At 41.9% G+C, this 25632-nt stretch overlaps 1 protein-coding gene across 2 annotated transcripts in view; it reads right to left on the reverse strand.

The window, feature by feature from the left end:
* The window catches only part of GALE (UDP-galactose-4-epimerase), a 553592-nt gene that overhangs the window by 84782 nt on the left and 443178 nt on the right, over window positions 1–25632 (reverse strand). For both annotated transcript variants that reach the window (XM_044060070.1, XM_044060072.1), the window contains one exon: window positions 22791–22876. In XM_044060070.1, coding sequence (XP_043916005.1) covers window positions 22791–22876 — 86 coding nt within the window. The remainder of the gene's footprint in view (window positions 1–22790; window positions 22877–25632) is intronic.

Raw genomic sequence — 25632 nt, forward strand, 5'->3', positions numbered from 1 at the left:
GAAAATATCTGTAAGATTTTGTTTAACATTATTTTAAAAGGAAGGGAAACAGCAATATCTTGGAAGAAAGCTGTGGTGGTTGTGTTACCTAAAGATGGCAAAGACCCTTCAGATCCAGCTTCATATAGATCCATTTCAATTTTAAACCATGATTATAAACGGTTTGTACCTATACTAGCCTAAAGAACGGCAAAGATGTTGCCAAAATTAATTGACATGGATCAGTGTGGTTTTGGGGAGAGGAGGCAAACATATGACAACATTAATACAACAATGATGTTCCAGAGGGAAGTAGAATGTAAGAAAATACCACTGTTGTTGGTGTGTCTTGATGCAGAGAATGCATTTCACACAGTAAGCTGGGATTTTATGAGTATGGCATTGGAAACATTGGCATCCAGTGATACAACAATAAGGTTAATTATAAGGATATATGAAGGATATGAGGCAAGAATTAAAGTGAGAGGGTTCCTCTCAGATAAGCTGTATTTGAACATGAACCAGGCAGATATGTCCTCTTTCCTCTGTTATCTGCTTTATATTTAGAGCTACTGGCAAAAAGGATAAGGAGCTCAGAAATACAAGGATGCAATCAGTATGGTAATCAAGAAAAGCTGGTTTGATTTGCAGATGATATTATTTTGTACTGGATAATGCCAGAAAAGGACATCTCGTTGTCGTGGAACATTTTAAGATCATTTCAAGTCTTTTCGGGATGTAAAATTAATGAAGGTAAAACAAAGGCTATAGCCATAAATTATGTACCCACACAAACTGGTTCAACAATACCTACATTTATGGTAACAAAGATGAAGTATTTAGGAGTATGGATTAAAAATGCTTCAGTTATGGCAACTAAGGACATATGAGAAGCGACTAAAAAAAAAGATAATGCAATAAGTGAGACATTGGAAACACCTATTTATGGATATGGACAATAATACTGTACTTTTATCAACTTGAGGAGAAGTTGGGGGGGCAATAATTAATAAAGAATTGAAGGAATTTATCTGTGAGGGAAAGAGTGCAAGAGTTAATTGGGATAAGTTGATCCTTCCAATAGAACAAAGTAGTTTAGGAAGTCTTTGCATAGGTATTTTTAATACCCTAAGCAGACTTCAAAGATTTTTCCCCTCAGGTAGATAGCACATGTTTAAGGTGTGATGCAGAAGAAAAAGGTAACTGAGAACATATGCTTGGGAGTGTACTGAGCTGGCAGACTTTAAAAATTCCCTACAGAGTACTGCATTAGAAATATTGGGTGAGCAAATTACAGTAAGGAAATTATTCTTTTGAGCTTGGGTACAGGATCTGAATTGCCTAGACATAGCAAGGCCATATTAAGCGTAATTCTGTTGGCTGCCAAAAAAGCAACTACTAGAAAATGGAAATCATAGTCTACACCAACTGCATTTGACGTATTTAATATTATAAAAAATAAAAGAACTGTACGAGGGATCTTTAGCAAAGGGAAGAAGTAAATTCCACAGCAGTAAATGGAAATTGTGGGAAAAATATACAATATTCCGGAGGACGAGGAAGACTGAGGTTTAAGGGAAGGCAGGAATTCACCATTTTTGAAATGTTGTACTGAGGATAGTAGAAAAGAAAATATATGTGATGTACATTATATTTAAATGGAAAATGTTAAAATGGTTTGTTTTCTTTTCTGTTAAGCTACATTTGCCTGTATCTTAAGTGATAATTTAATAAAGGTGTTTTAAAAAAAAAAAAGAACTACAGAGCCATATGTCCCAAACTAAAAAGGTCCTGCTTACACAATGCAGTATTTTGTGATTCAGAGATGCACTACCCACAAAGATGAAAAACCGGATTATGGGGTAATTTGCATGCCTCTGAAGTGTATTACTTAACACTAAGTGAAGATCAACACTTCCTATAGTACGTAAGAGTGCTGGCAGCTGCTTCATGAAAGCAGAGGCATCCCCCATGTTCACATTCACGCACGCACACACACACACACACACACACACTCACACATACATTCACACACACACACACACACACACACACACACTCATTCACACGCACACTCATTCACACGCACACTCATTCACACGCACACACATTCACACACACACACATTCACACACACACACATTCACACACACACACATTCACACACACACACATTCACACACACACACATTCACACACACACATTCACACACACACACTCACACACACACACACACACACACACACACACACACACACACACACACACACACACACACACACACACACACACATTCACACACACATTCACACACACATTCACACACACATTCACACACACATTCACACACACACATTCATTCACACACACATTCATTCACACACACATTCATTCACACACACATTCACATTCACACATTCACACACACACCACTTACCACATAACAGTCCCTGTTGTTAAAGCGCCCACAATGTCTTCCTTTTTCTTGCCATTAAAGCACCCACATTTTCCTGTTCCCTGCCTATGTAATTTAGGGATGATTACGGTCAGTCCACAATGCCAAGTTTCACGTTTCATATCCTTCAGTGAATTCATGCTGGGACAAAAGCTTACCGTCCCCTCTCCTTCATACAAGACATGTTGCATGCATTACAAAATAACTGGACTCCTAAATAAATACATAAAAAAATAAAACACCTGCCAAACCAACAAATGTATCAATGCACATGCTAATGCAGTGGTTTGTCAAGTCAAGGGTCCAAATCCATTCCCCTTACATTATTACTAAATCATTTTACAAAAATCCCTGATGTCTAGTGTTCCTTCCACCCTTGATTCCCATACTGTTATAATGCCATTAAGATGCGAGAGTTGAAAGTAATCTCTGGTGGCTAGTGTTTCTCCCACCCAATGTAGCAAACTCTGCACGTTAGTCAAGAGGAGTGGAGGTATGACAGTCACACCAACAAACACACACCTCACTGGCCCATTCTTTAACTCCCCTGTTACTATACAGAAACACACTCAAACATACATTCATGCATGCATACTCCTTCTAATCCTACCTTACCACAAAACTCCTTGGTATGTACCTCTACAACAATGGCTGAACACAGTCTTTCGGTCATGTTCAGTACTGCAACATGGTAGAAACACTGTGCTTATCTACACAGCTGAACAATTCTATGAATTACTTGGTGTGTTGATGCCTTCCAAGAGGTGGTTCTGGGGGAGAGAGCACGTGTCTAATTAGAATATGCCCTCCCCCAAACTGCCTCATTACTGTAACACAGCAGCAGGGACAGCCCATCTCAGTGTTGCACTTCTTTGTGCAAAAGCACATCAAGGCTATCTTTGAAATTGAAAAAGTTACCACCTAGTGTAGTGGTAAACTTTATGAAACTGGCCCAGTGATGAAAGGTTAAAAAAAACTCATTTTTGCATGGGTTTTGCACCAGTTTCAGAGAAAATTAGATTTAGAAACTGCTTCCAAACACAAAGTCTAAACTGATCCAGCCACATTTACAGAATTAATATGAATGTGCGAGGCAGGAAGCGTTTATGTCACTTTGGGTTCCAGCTCTAATTATGCTGAATTAGCAGGTATACATAATGGTGAATCAATTATTTAATTGCCATCCTGTTACATTAACAGCTCGTCAAAAACGAACTATTAGCACTGACCATGTAACCAAATTTTTTCCATGTTTTTATATGAAATAGTCATCAGTCGCATGTTTTCCACTTACCATTAAGGTACTTTAACAATTAGTTTTCAATCTAAATATTTTCTTTTTTTAATTATTTTTGCAACAGTTTTCCTCTGATAATCTTCACTTTCAATACGGAGTTTCTACTTCAGTTTCCATAAATTTTCATAACACAGAAATACACTAGTTTTGCATTAGTAATTATGTTCCCTCCGATTCTTATATGTCACTTATAGAAATATAGGAACAATACTATACAAGCAATCTGGGGTGCTTAGCCATATACAACTTTAAGTAGATGCACTTGGAAGTTCTTGCTACCTATTCTGGGCACTTAGTAGTACTCATTTGCCAATCCATAACCCAAGTGTAAATTTGTGTCTACCAATCCAGTCATTAGGACTATCCTTAAAAGGTAGCCTGGGTAGTACTTTGTTTGACCTGTAGTGGCAAATTATTCCAGTGGCTGGGAATACGTTGTTAGGACCCTATCACTCCATCATATCTTATTTACTGCTGTAGATTTACATCCTCAGTGTGGGTCTTTATAGAGCCACTGGTTTGATGAAGAATCCGGTCATACAGGATTAGATTCTTTATGGCTTGCAAAACTCAAGATACCCCAAAGCAGCAAGTAGGCTACCAAATACAAAGTGTGTTATTTGGGGTTTGATGTTGGTATAATGAATAAGGTGTTTACCTCACAAGCACAAGGTACAGGGTTTGACTCTCACCTTTGAGGGTTATTGGCTAGGTTTTAAAATGTTCAATAAGGGCAGCTAGCCTGGTACTTACCTACAAGTCTACAAATCTATATAGCTAATATAATGGTTAAGGTCTTTGCCTCTCACGCACAAGGTTCATTTCTGACCTCTGACTAATGCCTATGTGGAGTTTGCTTGTTCTTCCTGTGGCTCTATGGGGTTTCTCCCATCTCAAAAAGACATGTTGGGTGTTTCCACCCTCAAACTTACCCAATAATGGAGTTGTTCACAGCAGCACAGACTCTAGATAGTACCTATCGGGGAAGAGTGGTATAGAACAACCATTTTAGGCATCAACTGTGGTGTGCAGTATCCCCTAAGTAGGAGAACACGGATCACAGACCGTGTGTCATGTCAGAGCTAGCCAGTTGATTGTGTAAAAACTGGCTCTAGGTGATTTAGCTGCATTGACTAATGTTGCCAAAAATGGGCATGGGTGTTTGGCAGTGATAAGTCATTTCAGGATATGGCCTACTCTTACCTACACCAGGGACCTGTGCTAATGGTGGAAGTGATCTATGTGCCCCTTCTGACTAGTGTGAGCCCACCATAAAGCCCAGTAGCATTGGGTCAATAAGCTACTGGCTGTTGTCCAGTTGCCCAGCTTGGGTTACTTGGTACAGCTATGTTGAACGAAAGCTTGACGTAAAAAGCAATCAACCTGCCAAACATAAACTAAGAAATTGCTACACTCAGTATGGGTTCACTAAAAGGATGCAGCTTGGAGGTGGATGACAAAATGGTAATGAGGAGGCTGGGCATCCTCTGTATTCAGGAGGTAAGAGACAAGTTAGAAGGGCAGTGCAGCAAAGCCACTTGGCTTGGGATCTAGAGTCTACTACTCAAGGGAGGGACAGATTAGAAATGGTGTGGCAACTGTGATGAGGGAGGGGCTTCAGAAGACAGTGAGGGATGTCATCAGAATTGGTGACAGACTAATGGAAATCAGACTCCAGTGTAGGGATAGGGCAGTGCTCATCATCTCAGCCTATGACCCACAGCAGCTCTGTGAAAGTGAGGAAGAGAATTAATTTAGGCAGCAGATGCAGGACCTATTAGATAAAGCAGGATAACATCAGTTAGTGCTGATAATGGAGGATTTGAATACACATAACTGGGAAAGAAGGACTGCCTAGGTCAAAATAGATGGTGCAACTAGAATAAAGGAGAAGCCATTCTAGACTTCTGTCTGGCAAATAGCTTGATGGTGAGCAACAAACAGTTCAGCAGGACAATCATAAGATCACATACCAACAATGGCCAACATGCAACTCATGTAGACTTCCTCCTAGTAAGGAAAAGGCACTAGGGTAAAAATCAGTGATCATAAAGTTAGTTCCACTGAAACAGTTGACCCACAGCATAAACAACTGGTTGCTACAATCATCTGCAAGCAGTGGTCAAAGAAGGCTCTAAGGTCAATAAAGACAAGGCTGAAGAACTGGAAGTTGACCAGAGAGAAAGCACAAGAGTTCAAGGAAATACCAAGGGCTCTAACACCTCAGGAAGAGGAGGGAATAGGTGGAGGTGAAGAAGAAAGGCAGCTCCTCAAAACAGCATGTGTGATAACTATAGAACAGATATGCAACCAAGCCAGGTATAAAGACAAGGTACATAAGAAAAGCTGATGGTCAAATGTAGAAGTCCAGGAAGTCATCAAAAGAAAGGAGAAGTGCAGGAAAAACTTAGAGACAGAAAAAGACAGACCAAGATAAGAAGGAATACTGGTTGGCTAGCAAATTGGCTAACAGAGTAGTTGCAATAGAAAAGAACAAGGCATCATCAGAGGCAATCTACTAAGCAGATGGCACAAAGAATCTATCAGGCTGCAAAACAAACACAAACAGATAAAGAAGACAGACATCAAGACACGCTTTATAAGGGAAGCCAGCAACAATCTGCTCACCAGTCTACAGAACATCAAAAGCAGATGGAAAGAGTAGTTCCAATAGCTTTTGAATTGAGAAAACCTCACAGAAGCTGTAGAAGCTGTACTGAACTACATAGTTCACGATAAATGAAGCAGCACCCACCACAGAAGACATAAAAACAGCATTTAGGAAAATTAATTCAGGAAAAGCAACAGGCTCAGATGAGGTCACAACAGATAAGATCAACTTGTTGAGTGAGATGGGGAGAAACGGCTCCAGAGGGTACTCATAGCAGTATGGGGAAAAGGTATATCCCAGATGAGTGAAGAACAAGAATTCTAGGACCAGTGTACAAGAACAAAGAGGACATATACAACTGTGTGCAGTGCAGAGGTATCAAACTCCTGTCACATTTCATGAAATATCTGGAGAGGGAGACTAATAATCACATACACAGAGTAGCAGAAAGTAAGTTGGAACATGAGCAGTTCGGATTCAGATCAGGATGCAGCACAACTGACTCCATGTTTGCTGTTAAGACAGATATTTGAAAAAAAAACAAGACATTCGGTAAGCGATCAACTGGGCATTCTGAAGATTTTGAAAATGCGTATGACAAGATCCCAAGAAAGAGGATTTGTGCAGTCCTGAGATGCTTCAAAGTCCCAGAAATGATAGAATTAGTGCAGGCTTTGTATAAGGACCCAGTGACACAAGTACAGACAAACAGTGTTTATACTCACTGAGGGATTGCCAGTGGAAATGGGTGTGCTTCAGGGTTCATCTCTGAACCCACTGCTGTTCTCACTGAAGATGGACTACATTAGCAAACAGGTAGGAAGGGAAAGAGCAATAAACCTGATGTATGCAGACGATGTAGCATTACAGGGAGACTCTGGACAAGAACTTCAGCAAATGATAAGGGAATGGAAGGCAAAACTGAAAGCACACAGGATGAAACCTGAGCACAGATAAGGCAGTTGTAATGGCAGCAAACGGGGGACATCAGAAGAAGATGAAAAATGGAGATATAAAGGAAAATAGTGAATTAGGTTAACAGCTTCAAGTATAGAAGAGAGGTGGGTTGGGGAGAAAGGAAATCTGAATGAGGGGGTCAAAGGGAGAATCAGAGAGGCTACAGCCAACTGGCACATAGTGTTAGAGGTAGTGTGTGACAGAAAAATGCCAAAGAAACTTAAAAACAAGGTATACAAATCAGTGGTGTGACCAGTACTTCTGTATGGCACAGAAACCTAGGCAATGAAAGCAAAGCAGTTGAGGAAGCTTGAGGTGATGAAGATGAAGTGCCTGAGATGGGGTCAGGATGAACACTAAGACAGATGAAGAGATAAAAACATCACAGCAGAAGCATAAGAAGCTCCAATTGCACAGAAGGTCAAAAAGGAGATGTTATGGTGGTTCAAGCACATGTGGAGGAAAGCAGAAGACAATCTGGGAAAGAGGATTTGGGACAGATAGGAAGACGGCAAGAGGAAACGGGGACATCCAGCAAAGACCTGGAAGGAATGTGTGAGAGATGGCCTGTCACACAGTCAGTCATGACTGTTGAACAGTGTAGAAGAGTGGAGCTGAACTGAGAGAGATGGTGACAGTCGATGCAACACCACAACCCCATATGGAAAATTGGAAAAGGGAAGTTTGATAATGATGACCATGGGCCAATCTGTCAGGATGGTTGAAGAATTTAAGACCTTTTATCTTCTCAGTGACACTTTTTGGTGCCCTTGCAGTTGAGAATAAAACCTTAGATTTGTACATACCAAAGAAGGTATTGCATTCAATGATGGGTCTGTTAAGGGCAGAGTACAGTAGTATAAAGGTTTTCTTGGATATTGAGGATGTTGTTGTGTCTTTTGGCTTTTCCTGGTTAGGGGTCCCCACAGCGGAACTCCGGTCCGCTAATGATTGGCAGTAGATTTTTACGTGCAGAGTTGCCGGCCCTGATGCACAGCCTTCAATGAAGGTATGCCCATTCACACATGTCTCCACACAGAATACGCTCTAGCTGAGAATCGAACAGGGCAACATCTTACTGTGAGGCGACAACGCTATATTCTTTGTAAATTAACTGGGAGGGATAGACAGAAGGATTTCCAGGCTATAGTGAAAACAAGATTATCAAATGAGAGACAGACAGAGATGTCCACATAAGCACCTAGGGTCTCTTATGACCACATCTGTTTGTGGATGAGTACCATTTATAATGTACGATGTACAAGCAGCTGTTTTGCTGAATGCTATTACACTGCCATTTTTTTTTAAATTTGGCTTGAAAGAGTTTTTGGTACACCAGGTATATGCATATTTTAGCCCTTGCTTGAGCTGTTTACTATCAGTGGATGAGCAGATAATAGTGTCCAGCATGAAGTCATCAGCAAAATGGTCAAGCTCAGTTCTGGGATAATTGCTTTAATGTCTGCAAAATAAATGGCAAAAAGGAGAGGGAACCAGCACTAAACCTTGTGGTATGCCACTAGTTACAAGGTTATATAAAGAGAAGATACCAGTAACTTTAACAACTTGGAACCTAGTGGATAGCCAATCTGCAATCGAATGGACAACATTGGTATTTACATTAAGTTTATCTAATTCATTCAATAATGCCAAGTGGAAGGATAGTGTCACAAACCTTAGACAGATCAAGATAAGCAACATGCACTGACTGATCACTGTCTAAAGCCTCAGTAACCTTTTCACAGAAGCTTACTACGTTCACGAGACAGGATGTGCCCTACACAAAAATTGAAATGACTGGGGTCTAGATCAGGTAAGTTCCCCAAGTCCACATTAACAATTTCTGTCATGAGATGTTCCATGGCTTTGAATACAAGGTTGATGGACCAATAATTACCTGGGTCCATTGGGGGGTGGCATCCCTTGTAGGGTAGTAAAGTACAGTTGTGTACACTTACCATAAATGTAGATGTTCGAGTGTATTCACTGTTGCAGTCATTACAATTGGGTTATCCTGCTGGCAGCCTACCCTCAGTCAGCCTGAATTCCAAAGTCTAGGTCCAGCATCGGCTGCTGTCACCTCTTCCCTGACGTCAGTGCGCCAGGGGTACAAAAGATGCAGCCAACGCCATTTTCTTCAGTTTTTCTTGCCCCAGATGTCAGGTGCCCCCAAAAGGGTAGGCTAAAAATATGTCAATAAAACATGCATGCACCAAAGTATATATTTTGCCTTCATCTACCAGCAAATACACCACATAGGTTGTATAGAATAGAGAGGTACAGATAAGTTCCAGCAAAGAAATGGGGGATGGCTGGTGGGTAACCTGGACTGCAACAGTGAATACACTCAAACATCTACATTTATGGCAAGTGTACACAACTGTACTATATTCTTCGTGTTTCACTGTTGCAGTCATTACAATTGGGTTGAATCCCAAAGCTAAGGTTGGGAGGCTGGAGTTAAATAGCATTAGGAGCGGCTATTAGGCCCTGCAGAACTGCAGTGGCAAAGCCTGCCCTGGATTTAGAGTAGAGTGGTAAGTGATAGTGCTTTGTGAAGGTGTGCACTGAACTCCACGTAGCAGCCTCTAAAATGTCTTTGGTTGGTACTCCCCTGAGGAAGGCTGCTGAAGTGGCTGCTGCTCTGGTTGAATGTGGCCTAATGCCCTTAGGTACTGGCTTGCCATGTTGTGAATAGCAGAAACGAATGCAGTGGCCTATCCACTTTGAAATAGTCTGCTTTGAGATAGCCTTTCCTTGTGATCCTGCAGTATATGCCACTAGTAATTGCTCTGTCTTTCTGGAAGGTTTGGTTCTGTTCAAATAGAAGAGTAGCTGTCTATGTCCAAAGAATGCAGAATTCTCTCCCCCTTATTCTGTGGGTTTGGATATAAGGTAGGCAGATGAATAGTTTGGTTAAGGGCCACACTGGACACTACCTTAGGCATAAATGTTGGGTTTGTCCTCAGGGAAACCCTGTCTGGATAAAAAAATGATAAAAGGTTCCACAGCCATGAGTGCCTGTAGCTCTGAGACTCGTCTTGCAGAAGTTATTGCTAGGAGTAGAACTGTTTTTCAAGATAAAAACTTTATATCAGTTGTAGCGGCTGGCTCAAAAGGAGGCAGGGTGAGATTTTCCAAGATATAATTGAGGTCCCATGCAGGTATTGGTGATCTCCTTGGAGGCCTTAAATTTTTGGCCCCTCTGAGGTACTGCCTTAATAAAGGATGAAAAAAGATTGGTGGCTCTGTATTGTAATGAGCCAAAATGGCAGAGGCATGAATTTTTATGGATGAAAAGGCTAGGCTTTTGTCCAGCATCTCAGTCAAGTATTGCAAAATCTGAGGAATATTTGATATAGCTATGTCAATTCCTTGTGCCTGGTTCCAATCACAGAATCTCTTCCATTTTCCAGCATAGGATTTTCTAGTACTAGGCCTCCTGGCCTCCAAAATTACATCCATCACCGCTTTAGTGAGAGGTGTATTTTGTATGACTACATTATCCGCCATGCTGCCAGATTTAAGGTCTTGAATTGGCTGTGCAGGATCTGATTGTTCTGCTGGGACAGTAGATGAGGTACTTGAGGTAAGGTCCAGGCTGGGCAACGAGACAAGTTCCTTAGGATTGGATACCAGTACTGGTGTGGCCAGTCTGGGGCAATCAGTATCATTTTTGGCTTCTCCTGTCTGACCTTTAGGAGTAACTTGGGGAGGAGAGGCAGAGGAGGAAAGGCATATACTGTTAAGTTTTTCCAGCTGAAAGATAGAGCATCCACTTTCCATGCTCGTCTGTGATAAGTCCTTGTGCAGAATCTCTTTAGTTGGCAGTTGTGAGGTGAGGCAAATAGATCTATGTCCAGGCATCCCCATTTCCTTGTTACCATGCTGAAGACTTGTGGATCCAATTTCCACTCGTGGGGATCTATGAGGTTTTTGCTTAGCTCGTCTGCCAGAGTATTTATCTTTCCTGGCAGGAATTGTGCCTGCAGATGTACTTGGCAAGTCAAAGCATTGTCCCACAAAGTCATGGATAGTCTGCAAAGGGGGTAAGAATGAGTGCCTCCCTGCTTGTTTATATACCACATGACCATTGTATTGTCTGTCTTTATCAGTAGTTGTCCCAGATGAAGTAGGTCCTTGAAGGCTGTCAGGACAATTTGAACAGCTAGCATCTCTTTTGATTGATATGTAGATGCATTTGGTTTGCGGACCATGTGCCTTGAATACATCTTCCTGCCATGTGGGCTCCCCAGGCATAATCTGATGCATCCGTTGTTAATGTCTTTGTGGCTGGGGGTAGAGTGAATGGCTGTCCCTTGATCTGGTGACAGGCCTTCGCCCACCATTGAAACTCCTGTTGCAGGCAGGGAATGAGAGTAAAGTACAGTTTTGTACCTACCATAAATGTAGATGTTCGAAGATCCACATTGCTGCAGTCCTTACTTATGGGTAGTCCGCTGTCCTCGGTCGGCCCGAATACCAAAGTATTAGGCTGACGTCGGTCATGGGCGCCTAGATCTGACATCAGAGCGTCAGGGTATAAAGGCGCATGATCGACGTCATATCCCCAGTCTTTTCTTGCCCCAGATGTCAGAAGGCCAAACCAGAAAGGCCACAGCCAAAAACAGAATACCTCCCAAAAACATGCCCAACAACAACCATCACCTAAAGCATAACACCAAGTCAAACCACAGTGGGGAAGGAGGGAGGGTAAATTGGACTGCAGCAATGTGGATCTTCGAACATCTACATTTATGGTAGGTACAAAACTGTACTATGTTCTTCATCTCACATTGCTGCAGTCCTTACTTATGGGTAGAATCCCAAAGCAACGGGAAAGGGAGGATGGTAAAAATCATAAAGCATTAGGGGCCGCTAAAATGCCCTGTGAAATTGCAGTGGCAAATCCAGCCCTTGACTTAGAATAAAGAGGAAGGTGGTAATGTTTAGAAAAGGTATGCACTGAACTCCAAGAAGCTGCCTCCAAAATGTCTTTTGTAGCTACCCCCCTTAGAAAGGCCGTAGAAGTAGCAGTAGCCCTAGTGGAATGAGGGCTGATTCCAGCAGGAATCTCCTTACCATGATGGGAATAACAGAAAGAAATACAAAACCTAATCCATTTAGAAATAGTTTGTTTTGAAACAGGTTTACCCTGTGAACCCAAAGCAAAAGAAACAAACAATTGCTGAGACTGTCTGAACTCCTTGGTTCTGCTCAAATAAAAACGCAACTGCCTGTGAATATCCAAAGTATGCAAAAGTTTCTCCCCTTTATTTTGGGGGTTTGCAGAAAAAGTAGGCAAATGAATAGTTTGATTTAAGGCCACACTAGAAACCACTTTAGGCATAAAGGAAGGATTAGTACGTAAAGATACCCTATCCTTATGGAAAATCAGGAAAGGCTCCACTGCCATGAGGGCCTGTAATTCAGAAACCCTTCTTGCAGAGGTAATGGCCAACAAAAAAGCAGTTTTCCATGACAAATACTTTAACTCGGCAGTAGCTGCAGGATCAATAGGTTGTAGAGTAAGTTTTTCCAACACAAAATTGAGATCCCAAGCAGGAGTAGGAGCTCTACGTGGGGGTCTTATATTCTTTGCCCCTCTAAGAAATTGCTTAAACCAGGGATGAGAGAATAAAGGAGGGTCACAATCATAGTGAGCAGAAATGGCTGCAGCATGAACATTTATTGAGGAGAAAGACAAACCCTTGTCCAATAGCTCAGTAAGATATTGAAGAGCAACACGTAAATCAGGTTTGGAGACATCAAGGTCCTTTCCCTTGCTCCAAATAAAAAATGTCCGCCATTTATCCGCGTAAACTTTCCTGGTACTAGGCCTCCTGGCCTCCAAAATAACATTCAAAACTTGTTGTGGAAGCTGAGACCTTCCAGAGTCTAAAACAGAATATGCCAGGCTGTTAGATGCAGAGACTGAATCTTGACATTGAGGAAGTGACTGTCCTCTTGTGACAAAAGTTGCGGAATCAAAGGCAGAGGCCATGGAGGTTCTCGTACTAAACTCCTCAGTAGTGGGTACCAGTGTTGTCGAGGCCAATCCGGTGCCATCAAAATCATGGTTGGCTTGTCTTGTCTGGCCTTCAAAAGTACCTTGGGAAGAAGAGGCAGAGGTGGAAAGGCATATACATGCAGATTGTTCCAACTGAACGATAGAGCGTCCACCTTCCAAGCTGTGTGATGAAACATTTTTGTGCATAACTTTGGCAACTGGTAATTTAGTGGAGAAGCAAACAGATCTATGTCTGGAGTACCCCATAACACTGTCAACTGTTGAAATACATGAGGATCCAATTTCCACTCGTGAGGATCCACTATTTGTCTGCTCAATACATCTGCTAAGGAGTTCTGTGCTCCTGGTAGAAACCTTGCCTGAAGATTGAGGTGTAGATTGAGAGCAGTTTCCCACAGAATCATCGCTTGCCTGCAAAGAGGGTAAGAATGGGTTTCCCCCTGCTTGTTGATGTACCACATGACAGAAGTGTTGTCTGTTTGAATCAACACCTGCCCTGGGTGAAGTAAACTTTGAAAGCCATCAATGCAAACTGGCCTGCTAACGTTTCCCTCAAGTTGATATGCAAATGTTGGAGTTTGACAGGCCACGTGTTTTGCACCCATTTTCCATTGAGGTGTGCTCCCCAAGCCTTGTCCGAGGCATCTGTCGTTAGAATCTGACTCGCCTCTGGCCGGGTCCCAGAGAGTCCCTTGTTTAGGTGACATTCCTGAGCCCACCACAAAAACTCCTTCTGAATGCAAGGTATTATCTGAATGACAGTGTCTAGATCTTGGCAGTGCTGTGTCCACACATTTTTGAGATACCATTGAAGCTTCCTCATATGCAATTTGGCATTGGGAAACACCAGAATACAAGATGCCATGAACCCCAAGGCTTAAAGGACTGTCCTAGCAGTCAGCCTGGACCGTAGAGACATTTGCTGGAAATAAAGAGAAAGGCTTCTTTGTTTGTCCGGGGTCAAAAAGGCCATCTGGGAAGCTGTATTCAGTCTCACACCCAGAAAGCACATGTCCTGAGAGGGTACTAGACTGGACTTTGTTTCGTTCACAGAATACCGTAGGCATCTTAACACTGCCATCACATACTGTAGATGATGAAGAAGTTCGTCCTTTTCTTGTGCAATAATCAGGCAGTCGTCCAAATAAGGATAAATCTGTATTCCTCTTAGTCTGAAAAAAGCTATCACTGGAGCCAGAACCTTTGTGAACACTCTGGGCGCAGTAGATAAGCCAAAGGGCAATGCAGAGAACGCAGGTACCTCCTGCAACTGGGCCTGATAGGAACATGAAGGTAAGCCTCTTTGAGATCCAGAGTAACCATCCAGTGATCTTTTCCCAACAGAGGTAAAAGTTGTTGTAAAGTCAGCATCTTGAACTTTGGAATGTCCAGGTAAGTATTGAGGATAGATAAATCCAAAATTGGTCTCCACGTGTTCCCTTTCTTTGGAACTAGAAACAGGCGAGAATAAAATCCTAGGCCCACTTCTGACAGAGGAACTGGCTGTATAGCTCCTTTTTGAAGAAGTAAAGAAATTTGTCTGTGAGCCTCTATCCTTTGCCGAGGAGGGACGTCTGGCATGTCTTTGAAAGGAGGCATGGTGTGGAAATAGAACTTGTAACCTCGGTTTATAATGTCCAATACCCATTTGTCCTGGGTGAGTAAATGCCAATTTTGCTTGAAAAGAGCCAACTTTCCTCCCAAAGGAGCTGCCCGGCAAGAAGAATCTGGCAGCTGAAAATGCAGGTCATTGGGCTAAATGCCAATTTTGCTTGAAAAGAGCCAACTTTCCTTCCAAAGGAGCTGTCCGGCAAGAAGAATCTGGCAGCTGAAAATGCAGGTCATTGGGCCTGTTTACGAAAGGACTGGCCCCTGCCCTCACCAGCAGATTGAGCAGGCGAACTCCATTGTCTCGGCCTGAAGGTACTCTGAACTCTGTCCCTACCAAGCCTAGATCTACCCCTAGACTGAGAATCAGAAGTAGGGTACGTCCACCCCTTAGTAGGCCAATTTCTACTAAACTTTGGAGGTTGTACCTGCAAAAAATCTTTAACAGTCTGCATAGACTTAGCCTTGTCTTCCATTTTCTTTAAGACTGACTCCACAGGAGGACCAAACAAAACTTCAGACTGTAAAGGGGCATCCAGAATTCTAGACTTAACATGCTCAGACAAATTCTGATCCTTAAGCCAGGCGTGCCTACGAATAACTGAACTAGTGGCAGCCACCCTAGAAGAAGCCTGTAAAGCATCAAAACCACATTGCAAAGAGTGCATACCCACCTGTTCAGAAACATGCACTAAATCCTGCAATTCTTTACACTCTATGCCCTCTGCCAAAGCATCCACTTTAGATCTTAGCTGAGAAAGGAGGAAATTCTGATACTTCAACCTATAAAACTGGCAGTTCAAAGCTCTCATTGCTAAAGTAGAAGAGGTATACAACTTCTTACCCCATCTATCCAAAGCTATAGCTTCCTTATCCAGAGGAACCGGATTCTTAACAACAGAGGCTCTAACACCCTTAGGCCCCTGACTAATAGTTTCTGGGTCCGCCCTAGGACTCTTATACAGATATTTATGAGCCTCAGGCACCCTGTAATACCTATCCGGTCTGTGGTAAAAACAAAAAACTCCCTAAGCCTCTTCCGTGAATCAGAGTAATCCTGTTCCTCCCACTTAAAATGCTCCCTCATGGAATGCAGAGTTACTGTAAATGAAAAATCCTCTGGGGGAGAAGCAGAAGGAGTGGAATCCTCTGCATCAGAATCAGAATAAGGAGGGAAATCTTGAATGTCTTCAGCAGAAAACTCTGAATCATCTGAGGCCTGCTCCAAACTTCCCAACTCTGGCACCATCCTGGGCCTCCTATCAGGAGGGGGAATAGAACCTGTAATTAAAGTAATCAAATCCTCTGCCATTTTAAACATGTGCTTTTTAGGCACAGACCCTGAAGAACCAGAACTGACACCAGAGGAAGGCAAAACAGACCTGCCCTTAGAAGGAGCCTTAGAAACAGTAGCAGAAGGCCGAACCACCTTAGGCATAGAAGGGAGAATAGTAACCTGAAAGGCCCCTTCAGCCTGACCTGCCTCCTGAGAGGCCACATCTTGTAAAATCAAAGTTTCCCCCTGGGACTCAACAGAAACTTCAGCCGGATCCACCTGTTCAGCTGTAGCTTCTAAAGGTCCAGCGTCCGAAACGGACGAATAATCCTGCCTAGGTTTTAAAGAGTTGTCTTTGCGCTTCTTAGTAGAAGCAGGCGTCGGAACATCCGACGGCATATTATAATTACACCTCATGCCAAAGACTAACCTAGCGCAATCTAACCTCCTTTTTATAGTGCGCTTATTAAACCTAGCACAAAACCGACACCCGACTACGTCGTGCTCCGGTCCCAAACAAGGAATACAAAGCAAGTGGTAATCCCTATGCGGTATCTGTTTCCCACAAGAAATACAATTATTCACTTTTTCTGACATCCGGTAAGTAACTGAGGCAAGAAAAAACAAAAATATTCCCCAACGGGGTACTTAGCCCAACTTGGTATCGGTCTGAAACTCCGAAAACGAAAAATTTCAGAACACCGAACGGCACTTGCAACGCTGCTTCTGCATCGGACCATGCGGCAAAAAAGACTGAGGATATGACGTCGATCATGCGCCTTTATACCCTGACGCTCTGATGTCAGATCTAGGCGCCCATGACCGACGTCAGCCTAATACTTTGGTATTCGGGCCGACCGAGGACAGCGGACTACCCATAAGTAAGGACTGCAGCAATGTGAGATGAAGAACATCTATTGTTTCCAGGCTGTGGCAATGTTGAGTCCAAACACTTTTTAGGTACCATTGAAGTTTCCTCATATGCAGTCTTGCATATGGAATTAGTAGAATGCAAGATGCCATGAAGCCCAAAGCCTGCAGAATGTTTCTTGCAGATAACTGGGCCTTTGTTGCCAACAGTTTGAAATAGGTAGTCAGTTGCCTTTGTTTGTCTGGCGTGAGATAAAGCCATCTGGGCAGTTGTATTGTAGCTTGCACCCTGGAATATTACCTCTTGAGAGGGTACTAGTTTTGATTTCTGTTCGTTGACTGTGTACCCTAGGCATGGTAGTAATCTCTTTACAAACGCCAGATGCTGTAGTAGAATGTCCTTGTTCTCTGCTTGAATGAGGCAGTCGTCCATATAAGGATATATTTGTATTCCTCTTTGTCTGCATAACACAATTACTGGTGCCAGGCACTTTGCGAAGACCCTGGGTGCAGTAGACAAGCCAAAGGGCAGTGCAGAGAATTGGTAGTGCATTGAGCCAGTTTGAGTCTGAGGTATCTTCTGCATGTTTGTCTGACTGGGACATGCAGGTATGCCTCTTTTAGATCTAAAGTCTAAAGCCAAGCCTTCTTGCCCAACATGGGCAGAAGCTGCTGTAGAGTCAACATTTTGAATTTTGGAACATCCAGATATGTGTTTAGAATAGATAGGTCCAGTATTGGTCTCCAGGCTTTGTCCTTTCTGGGTACCAAGAACAGTCTTGAATAGAATCCTTGTCCCTGCTCTTGGTCTGGTACTTGTTGAATGGTCCTCATGTCCATGAGGGATGAGACTTGTTTTTGTGCCTTTGCCTATTGAGGTTTTGGCAGGTCTGGCCAACCGTTTGCCCTTGGCAGGGTATGGAAGTGAAACTTGTAGCCTTGTGACACTATGTTTAAGACCCATTTGTCCTGGGTTATTATGTGCCAATTTTGAGAAAAAAGGGCTAGTTTTCCCCCTAAAGGTGCTGCCAGAAGATAAGTGCTTGGCGCAGGCACGGGGGAAGTCATTGGGACTGTTTCCTGTATGGCTGTAATTTGTCTTCTCCAGTTTTGGAGGTAGAAGCACCCCACTGCTTAGACCTGTACGAACCTTGGGGCTGGGATCTGCCTCTAGGGCATCTGTATCTGCCCCTTTGTGGCCTGTCTGACACTGGAAAGGACCAATTCTTTGTAGGCCAGTGTCTGCTAAATCTTGGTGGCTGTACCTGTAAGAAATCCTTGACTATTTGCCTAGATTTAGCTTTGTCCTCCATTTTCTTTAACACCTCTTCTGCTTTAACACCAAACAAAGCATCATGTTGTAATGGAGCATCTAATAATTTTGCATTAACATGATCAGGTAGATTTTGTTCCTTTAAACAAGCATGCCTCCTAATGACAGAAGCCGAAACTGTGGCCCTGCAGGAGGTCTCCAGAGAATCAAAACCATATTGCAAAGTATGCTTTCCAACTTGTTCAGCTGCATGCAATAAATCCTGCATTTCTTTGTTTTCTGCACATTCAGAATTTATCAATATTTTCTGTTTAAGCAGTGACATAATATATTGCTGATATTTGAGCATATGAAACTTTCAATTTAAAGCCCTTATAGCCAAAGTAGCAGAAGTGTAAATATTTTTCCCCATCTGTCCAGTGCCCTAGAATCCCTGTCAGAGGGAGTAGGGGGTTTTTGCAGTGGAAGCCTTGACCCCTTTGGGACCCTGAGAGATAGTTTCTGGGTCAGCAGCAGGGTTTTTGAAAAGGAATTTATGAGAGTCAGGAACCCTGTAGTACCTGTCCGGCTTAACTGGTGCTGGAGGTAAGGAGTCAGGGGTCAGACTGGACTCTGAAAATACATCATCTACAATGTCTAACACAGGTGGAATAGCTAGGGGCCTGTGTTGTGGTAGTAAAAGGAAGTCTCTGAGCCTTTTCTTAGATTCTGAATAATCTTGGCTCTCCCGGTGGAAATGCCCCCTCATGGTATGTAAAGTTTCCCCAAAAGAATAATCCTCAGGAGGAGAGGCTGAAGGGATAGATTCTTCAGCATCAGAATCCTCATAGGGAGGAACAGAGTACTCCTGATCAGAAGAGGAATCAGATGAAATGGAAACCTGATCTGAAGATTCATATTATGTCTCTTGCCTAGGCCTCTTATCAGGAGGGGGATGGGAACCCCTGATTAAAGTAATTAGGTCTTCGACCATTTTGAGCATCTGTTTTTTTAGGCATGGAGGCCTGTCCATGAGGCTGTTGTACTTGTTTCTTTGTCTTTAAAGGTGCTTTAGTCTTTGCCTTTGAAGCTGAAGTCGTTTTAACATATAATTGAGTAGGGTCTGAAAACACCTTCAGGAGCCGATGCCTGCTCAGCGGCTCTGGACCCATCTGAGGGAATAGTTTCCGAAGGTCCAATACCTTGAGCTTCCAGAGGCCTGGTCGACTCCACGTGGGTGTCTGTAGCGGCCTGCGAGTCTAAAGTAGCAGTTGTCAGGGGCTGCGAAGGCGCCTCACTGAAAACCGGCGAACCGGCGACTGGCTTAGAAGAAGCCTCGTCGGCGGTTTTGGACCTCGGATGCCTGTCCTTTTCTTAGCGTTTCTTGTGAATTCCGGTAGTCGGATGGCTATCCAACGACAGTGTATAGTTAAATTGTCTGCCAAAATAGTGAAATGTAAAATCGTACCGACGTAATAGTGTGTTGGTTAAATCTAGCACAAAACCGACAACTAGCAACATCATGGTCAGGGCCTAGGCAAGGAATACAGTAAGAGTGAAAGTCCTTATGAGGCATTTGTTTCCCACAAGAAATACAATTATTAACTTTTTCTAACATCGGTCTGGAGCAAGAAAAAAGTTTCCCCAACGGGGTACTTAGCTTTTAGTGAAGACTTCGGATCTGAAATTCGAACACGAAAATCTCAGGATTCGGCCGACCGGCACTTGCGAACTGCTTTTGCTTCGGGCACCGCACGGCAAGAAAGACTAAAGAAAATGGAGTCGGCTGTATCTTTTATACCCCTGGCGCACTGACGTCAGGGAAGAGTCGACAGCAACTGACGCCGGACCTAGACTTTGGAATTCAGGCCGACTAAGGGTAGCCTGCCAGCAGGATAACCCAATTGTAATGACTGCAACAGTGAAACACGAAGAACATCAGTGTGTTCTCCTGGCATCAAGCTCAAACCCTGTGGTTAGGCAAAAGATGACCATAGTCATTTTACATCTCTGATTTCTGTGAAAATTCTACAGTATCTGAACTATCACCTTTTCCAAGTTTACTTACTGGCTTCTGTTCTGTTCTAGTATCTTCTGCTATTACATTTCAAATATTATAAACGGGGGGGGGTTAGGGCCACCAACAACACCCCTGAGGGTTGCCTGGACGATGGCCTCCTTAGGCTGGCTCTTGCCCTAAATGGAAGTGAACAGGCTGAGCAGCTCTAGCCCCACTGAAGGAAAGACTGGGTCAGTTGCTCACAGGAGAGACAAAGGATGAGTATTCGTAAGCTTCCCAGAGGAAGACACTTCTCAACTGGAATCTCTATGCAAGAACTTGGCCAAACAAAAAAAAATAACTTTTGAGGAAGGTTTCTCAAATAAAGTTCCTTTTCTCTGTACTGCAGTTTAATAGACTTTTAAAAGGGTCTCAGAAATGAGGTTCTTTTTCTTGTAGTGCAGTATAATGCAATGGAGTACAACCATGACCAGTGTTCAGAAGAGAATGAGATTTGGTGACGGTGGTGGTGGTAGTATCTGGAGAAGGGAAAGCCCTCCTTTTAGAGCAATCTTAGGACTGGGAAACTCCTGATAAAACCCAGTTATAAAAGGACTCTATCCATATATCAACTAATAAGTGAGAAATAAACATGCTCTCACCACAGCTATCCTGACATACTGGAAGAATTTCCTTTCTAAACTGATACTACAGTAAATTCTCAGTTAACCGGAACTCAAGCAACCAGAACAAAAAAAAAAAAAAAAAAATCGAAGAAATACAGTACAATTTTCATGTGTTGCAGTTTCTGCCCCCCCCCCCCCCACGCAGAAACACACCTTACATTTTTAGAGTTTTAAAATGGAAGATAGAAATAAATTCCCTCTCTCCCCAACCTAAGAACAAGCCAAACCAAACAAATAATATAGGGTGTAGTATTAGCCAGGCCTATTTTTAATGGTAACTCTCAAGCAACCAGAAACTACAGTTATCCGGCATGTACCAATTCCCATGGGTGCCAGTTTACTGACAGTTTACTGTAAAATGGAAATTAATACAGTCTGTTACCATCTCTGTCTCAGTGAAGCCTGGCTGATTATGCCTATGCCCTCAAACAGGATCAAAATATACAAAATGGTTGAAGTGAACTTTGGGTTCTGTTGCCTCTTAACTATTATAGCCGTCTTTGAGATCATCCAGCCTAAGAGTAAGATGGACATTTCCAAATTTGAACTTATTCTCTGGAAAGGGCACAACCATACTCAAATGAAACAGGATAACATTAACAGAAGTATATAAAAATATTTTTAGACCTAAGCATATAGTTTTACTATTTTTTTGTGATAAAAGAGCGCGAAGATGGAAGTGAAATTTCCCTTCTCGAGTGATAATCACTATTGCAGGTATGGTATCTTTCAGAAATGTAGGATATGTAAATAAAATATTACAAATATTCAATGCAAATGCACAACTGAAATCAGCATAAACAAAATCAGCATTATAAATAAAACCAAAATGTTAATAGTAAAACACAAAATTAAGTGTAATTAAATAAATTATAAAGGATAATTTAAGTACCTGGCCAAAAAGAGTTTATATCACGTTATTGAAAGATGAAAATAGCGAATGCTATTTCATTGGCCCCAAAACATCTAAACAATGAAATATCGAACATTCAGAACAGTGATTTTTTTTCCCATGGAAAAAATTTGCTGCTCCGAAACACACACACAACACAAGCACATCAAACAAACAGCAACCACACACATACACTTAAATTCCTACATCTAACACTACACTAAACTAAACATACACTACTATCTACCCACTTACCTTAACCCAAACCCTAACCCTAAGGTCCGTCACTATCACACACTCATCTAACCCGCGCCCTAACCCTAACTCACTTAAACCACCCCTAACCCTAAAGTCTGTCACTATCGCACACACGCCTAACCCACGCCCTAACCCTAACTCACTTAACCCACCCCTAACCCTAACATACAAACAATCACACACTTACCTGAACCCAACCCATAACTTTCCACCACAGCACTAAGAATAGCGAAGCCACAGAAACGGCCAACCGCATTTTTTCCCCGAAGAAAGAATTCGCTGTTCTGCAGCTTCGCTATTCTTAGAGTTTGCTGAATAGTGTTCGATATCAGAACATTCGAAGTTTTAATACTTCGATGTTCTGATATAGACCCTCCAAAATACTTTAAAATAGCCTGGCATGGATTTAGAAACAAACCAAGCTATAAATAAAAAACGCAAGAGACAGTAGCAACAAAAAACAATGAACAAAGATCACTAAGCCAGACCACCCTCTGTTACAGGCAAGCTGAAGTCATAAGCAACACTAGTCTAACCTTGAATAACAAGATAATATACTTTACCTATAATCTAGTAAGTAATGGCAATCAGAATTTGTTTTAGTAAAAGAAGCCTTACTTTGCATCCACAGTTTTCCTTGAGTTTCTTCAATGCAGCTATGTGTCCCTTTGCTAGATCTACAATGTGAATATAGTCCCTTACACCTGTAAAAACAAACAAAAAGTGGTCCAGATCAATAGTTAGAAAAGTACCATACCAGAAGTTTATTTTAATCACAGAAACATAATTTTATGATAATAATAAAAAGAAGATAAGACTGAAACCAGTTATTACACTACACTGAGATGGAGATCTGCACTCCATAATTAAGCCACAGTTGGTAACAGTCAGCCACAGGAGGTGTAAGTTCTCAAAATTATTAGTGCATCCATCTTGGACTCAAGGTCAGGAATTTAATGTTTTGTCTCTTCAGGCACATCTCTAGAATCAATTAAAATGCCCAGGTAAAGTGGTAATAGCTTCTGTAACCATACGTGGTACTAAAGTCTATTGGCTTGTTCTTCCAAGCCACATACTTGATGATGAATCCCAGAAAACTGAGCTAAACGTGTTAGCCACAAGCTCATTTTCAAGTTCGACATTACTCTCCTACAGAACCGGTCTTGAAGTGATGATGCTTCTCAGTGGTGACAAAGTCCTGACATAACTATTATTCATCTAAACGTCTTTCCCAGTGTCACAAAACCTGGCTTTTAAACTAAAATAACAAACCTACTGAGCTGGCAGAAATCTCCTTACCATATGCAATACCAAGTTAAACATTTTTTCATGCAGAACATGTTATTTTTGCATTTTATTTGGTGATTATGACAGATCCCTAAATTTCTTTTTCAGAAACTGAAAACCCCTACAGTAAAATAATGAAAGACTCACTACCTAAATTACTTTGCAGATTATATTTCTGTGCCAAATGCATCCATCAATGAAAAACTTTTAACCATACTGTAAATAAGAAATGGCTCTTACAAAGTTTTATTTTTTATACTATGATTCATTGTTGGTGTATGTAAATCACTGCAATTTATCTACCTTTACAACATTTTTGTAGTTTGATCATACTGAAAAAATATTACGCAATGAAAGTAAAACATCAAAGAGCACACTATATTCTTATTTTTCTCAAAATAGTTTGCAACTTTAATGTCAGGAGTATAACTGGTAATAAATTTGACTGTACAACAAATATGCACGGATAGAGCAACAATACACTTAAGATCCACCTAGGGATGTGTTATTATTATTATTATATTTTTCAATTACTAACCAGATAAGCCCACTAGTCACAAGTACCTATTTTCAGGGGTGACTCAAACACTGCTTAGTTAAGTGATCACTTCAGTCACAAAATATACAAATGGGGAATAAGAAAATGAGATCTAGGACTACAAGATCTGATCAATAACACCTGATGGCTTTAGTCCTGTGTGCTAAACTATCAGACACAATAGCTAACAAAATCTTTTGCTACTCAAGTTTGCAATAAGCACAACAGGTGCACAATGTATACATTCTTATCGTATCAGCTGATTTACAGAAGGATCCTCCTCCTTGATGGGTCCTATGGATGGATTTCTCCTCTCAGTCAAACATCATTCAATATCCTTTTCCTGAAGTTCCTGAACTTGAGGACAGATGTGCATCTACAGCAATGGACATTGTGGCATCATGCTTCAACTACATACGCAAGCTCACTCTCCTGCACAAAAGTCCAACACCTTGTTTTCAGCAGGCACCTTTTTAGAAATTAAAACCAATGAAGATTGCTAACTAGTGATATATACGTACATACTTGCTAACCTTACAGAAAACTTCAGTAAGCCTGTCCTGATTCATGGTCAGGTCTTTGGTCATGCTTCTCAGCAAAGAGAGTTTTGGTGCTGCATATAAATTTGGAGGAAGTGGGGTCTATGCTAATGAGGCAAGTGTTTTTTAGCTTCGGAAAGCTCTGTAAGGTGTGCATACAAGCAGCAATTACCTTCCACTGTCTTGATGTTGGAGCTTTTTCCCTACTACACTACCCTTCCAACCCCAACTCTCCAGTTACCTCTCATGGCATTACATTTATAGGACCTATTCTCCACCCAGAACTCCACCTATGTCCCACCCCTCTTAAAGGCTTACACAAATATAAACATACCCTGGGCATAATAATACATACACAACTCCTAAACCATCAGTCTGCACTGAAGCACTCCAACTTTCTTTCCTCCTTTATATTTACTAACTGACCCAAGTGATCACAACGGACTCCACCCACCCCACTCACCTGCTCCTACCCCTCCTATATTTGTTTCCACAGTAATTTAGCTCGTCTCACTGACCAAGCTCTCTATAAACCATGCTTCTCTTAAAATATCACTGCATCCTTACTCATCCTGTTTTATCACCTTACAGATTACCATACATCACTTAAACACATTTCTCCCACTATCTTTCATCTCTAACCATTCCAACCACCCCACTTCACCATTATTCACTTCCAAAATATACAATGACTCATCCAATCTTTACTTCACATTTAAATTGGTAAACCCTCATATTTACCAGAATAAAATAAAATTCACTTAAAGTTAAACCAAAACAAGCTTACCAATCATATCAATATTTCGCTCTCTTTCCACTCTGTGGGGATATTCACCCAACCAGGGACACTCCTCCAATCCTAACTCCCCAATAACCTCCAAAACTCTTCCCAGGCCAAATACCCTTTCCTACTCAGCCCACCCACCTGGGTGGAACACCATCACCAAGACCTTCAAAATTCAACCTGCCTACCTCAAACTCACCCAAACTGCTTAAATTTATTTCCTTAAATACTCACAACATCTGTAACAAAATTTCAGAACTCCATGCCTGGATCTCCCACAATAAACCAGGTATTCTTGCCATGACTGAAACA

The sequence above is a fragment of the Protopterus annectens genome, chromosome 1.part2 (assembly GCF_019279795.1).
Source record: "Protopterus annectens isolate FY-2018-M chromosome 1.part2, PAN1.0, whole genome shotgun sequence".
Taxonomy (NCBI): Eukaryota; Metazoa; Chordata; order Ceratodontiformes; family Protopteridae; genus Protopterus; species Protopterus annectens.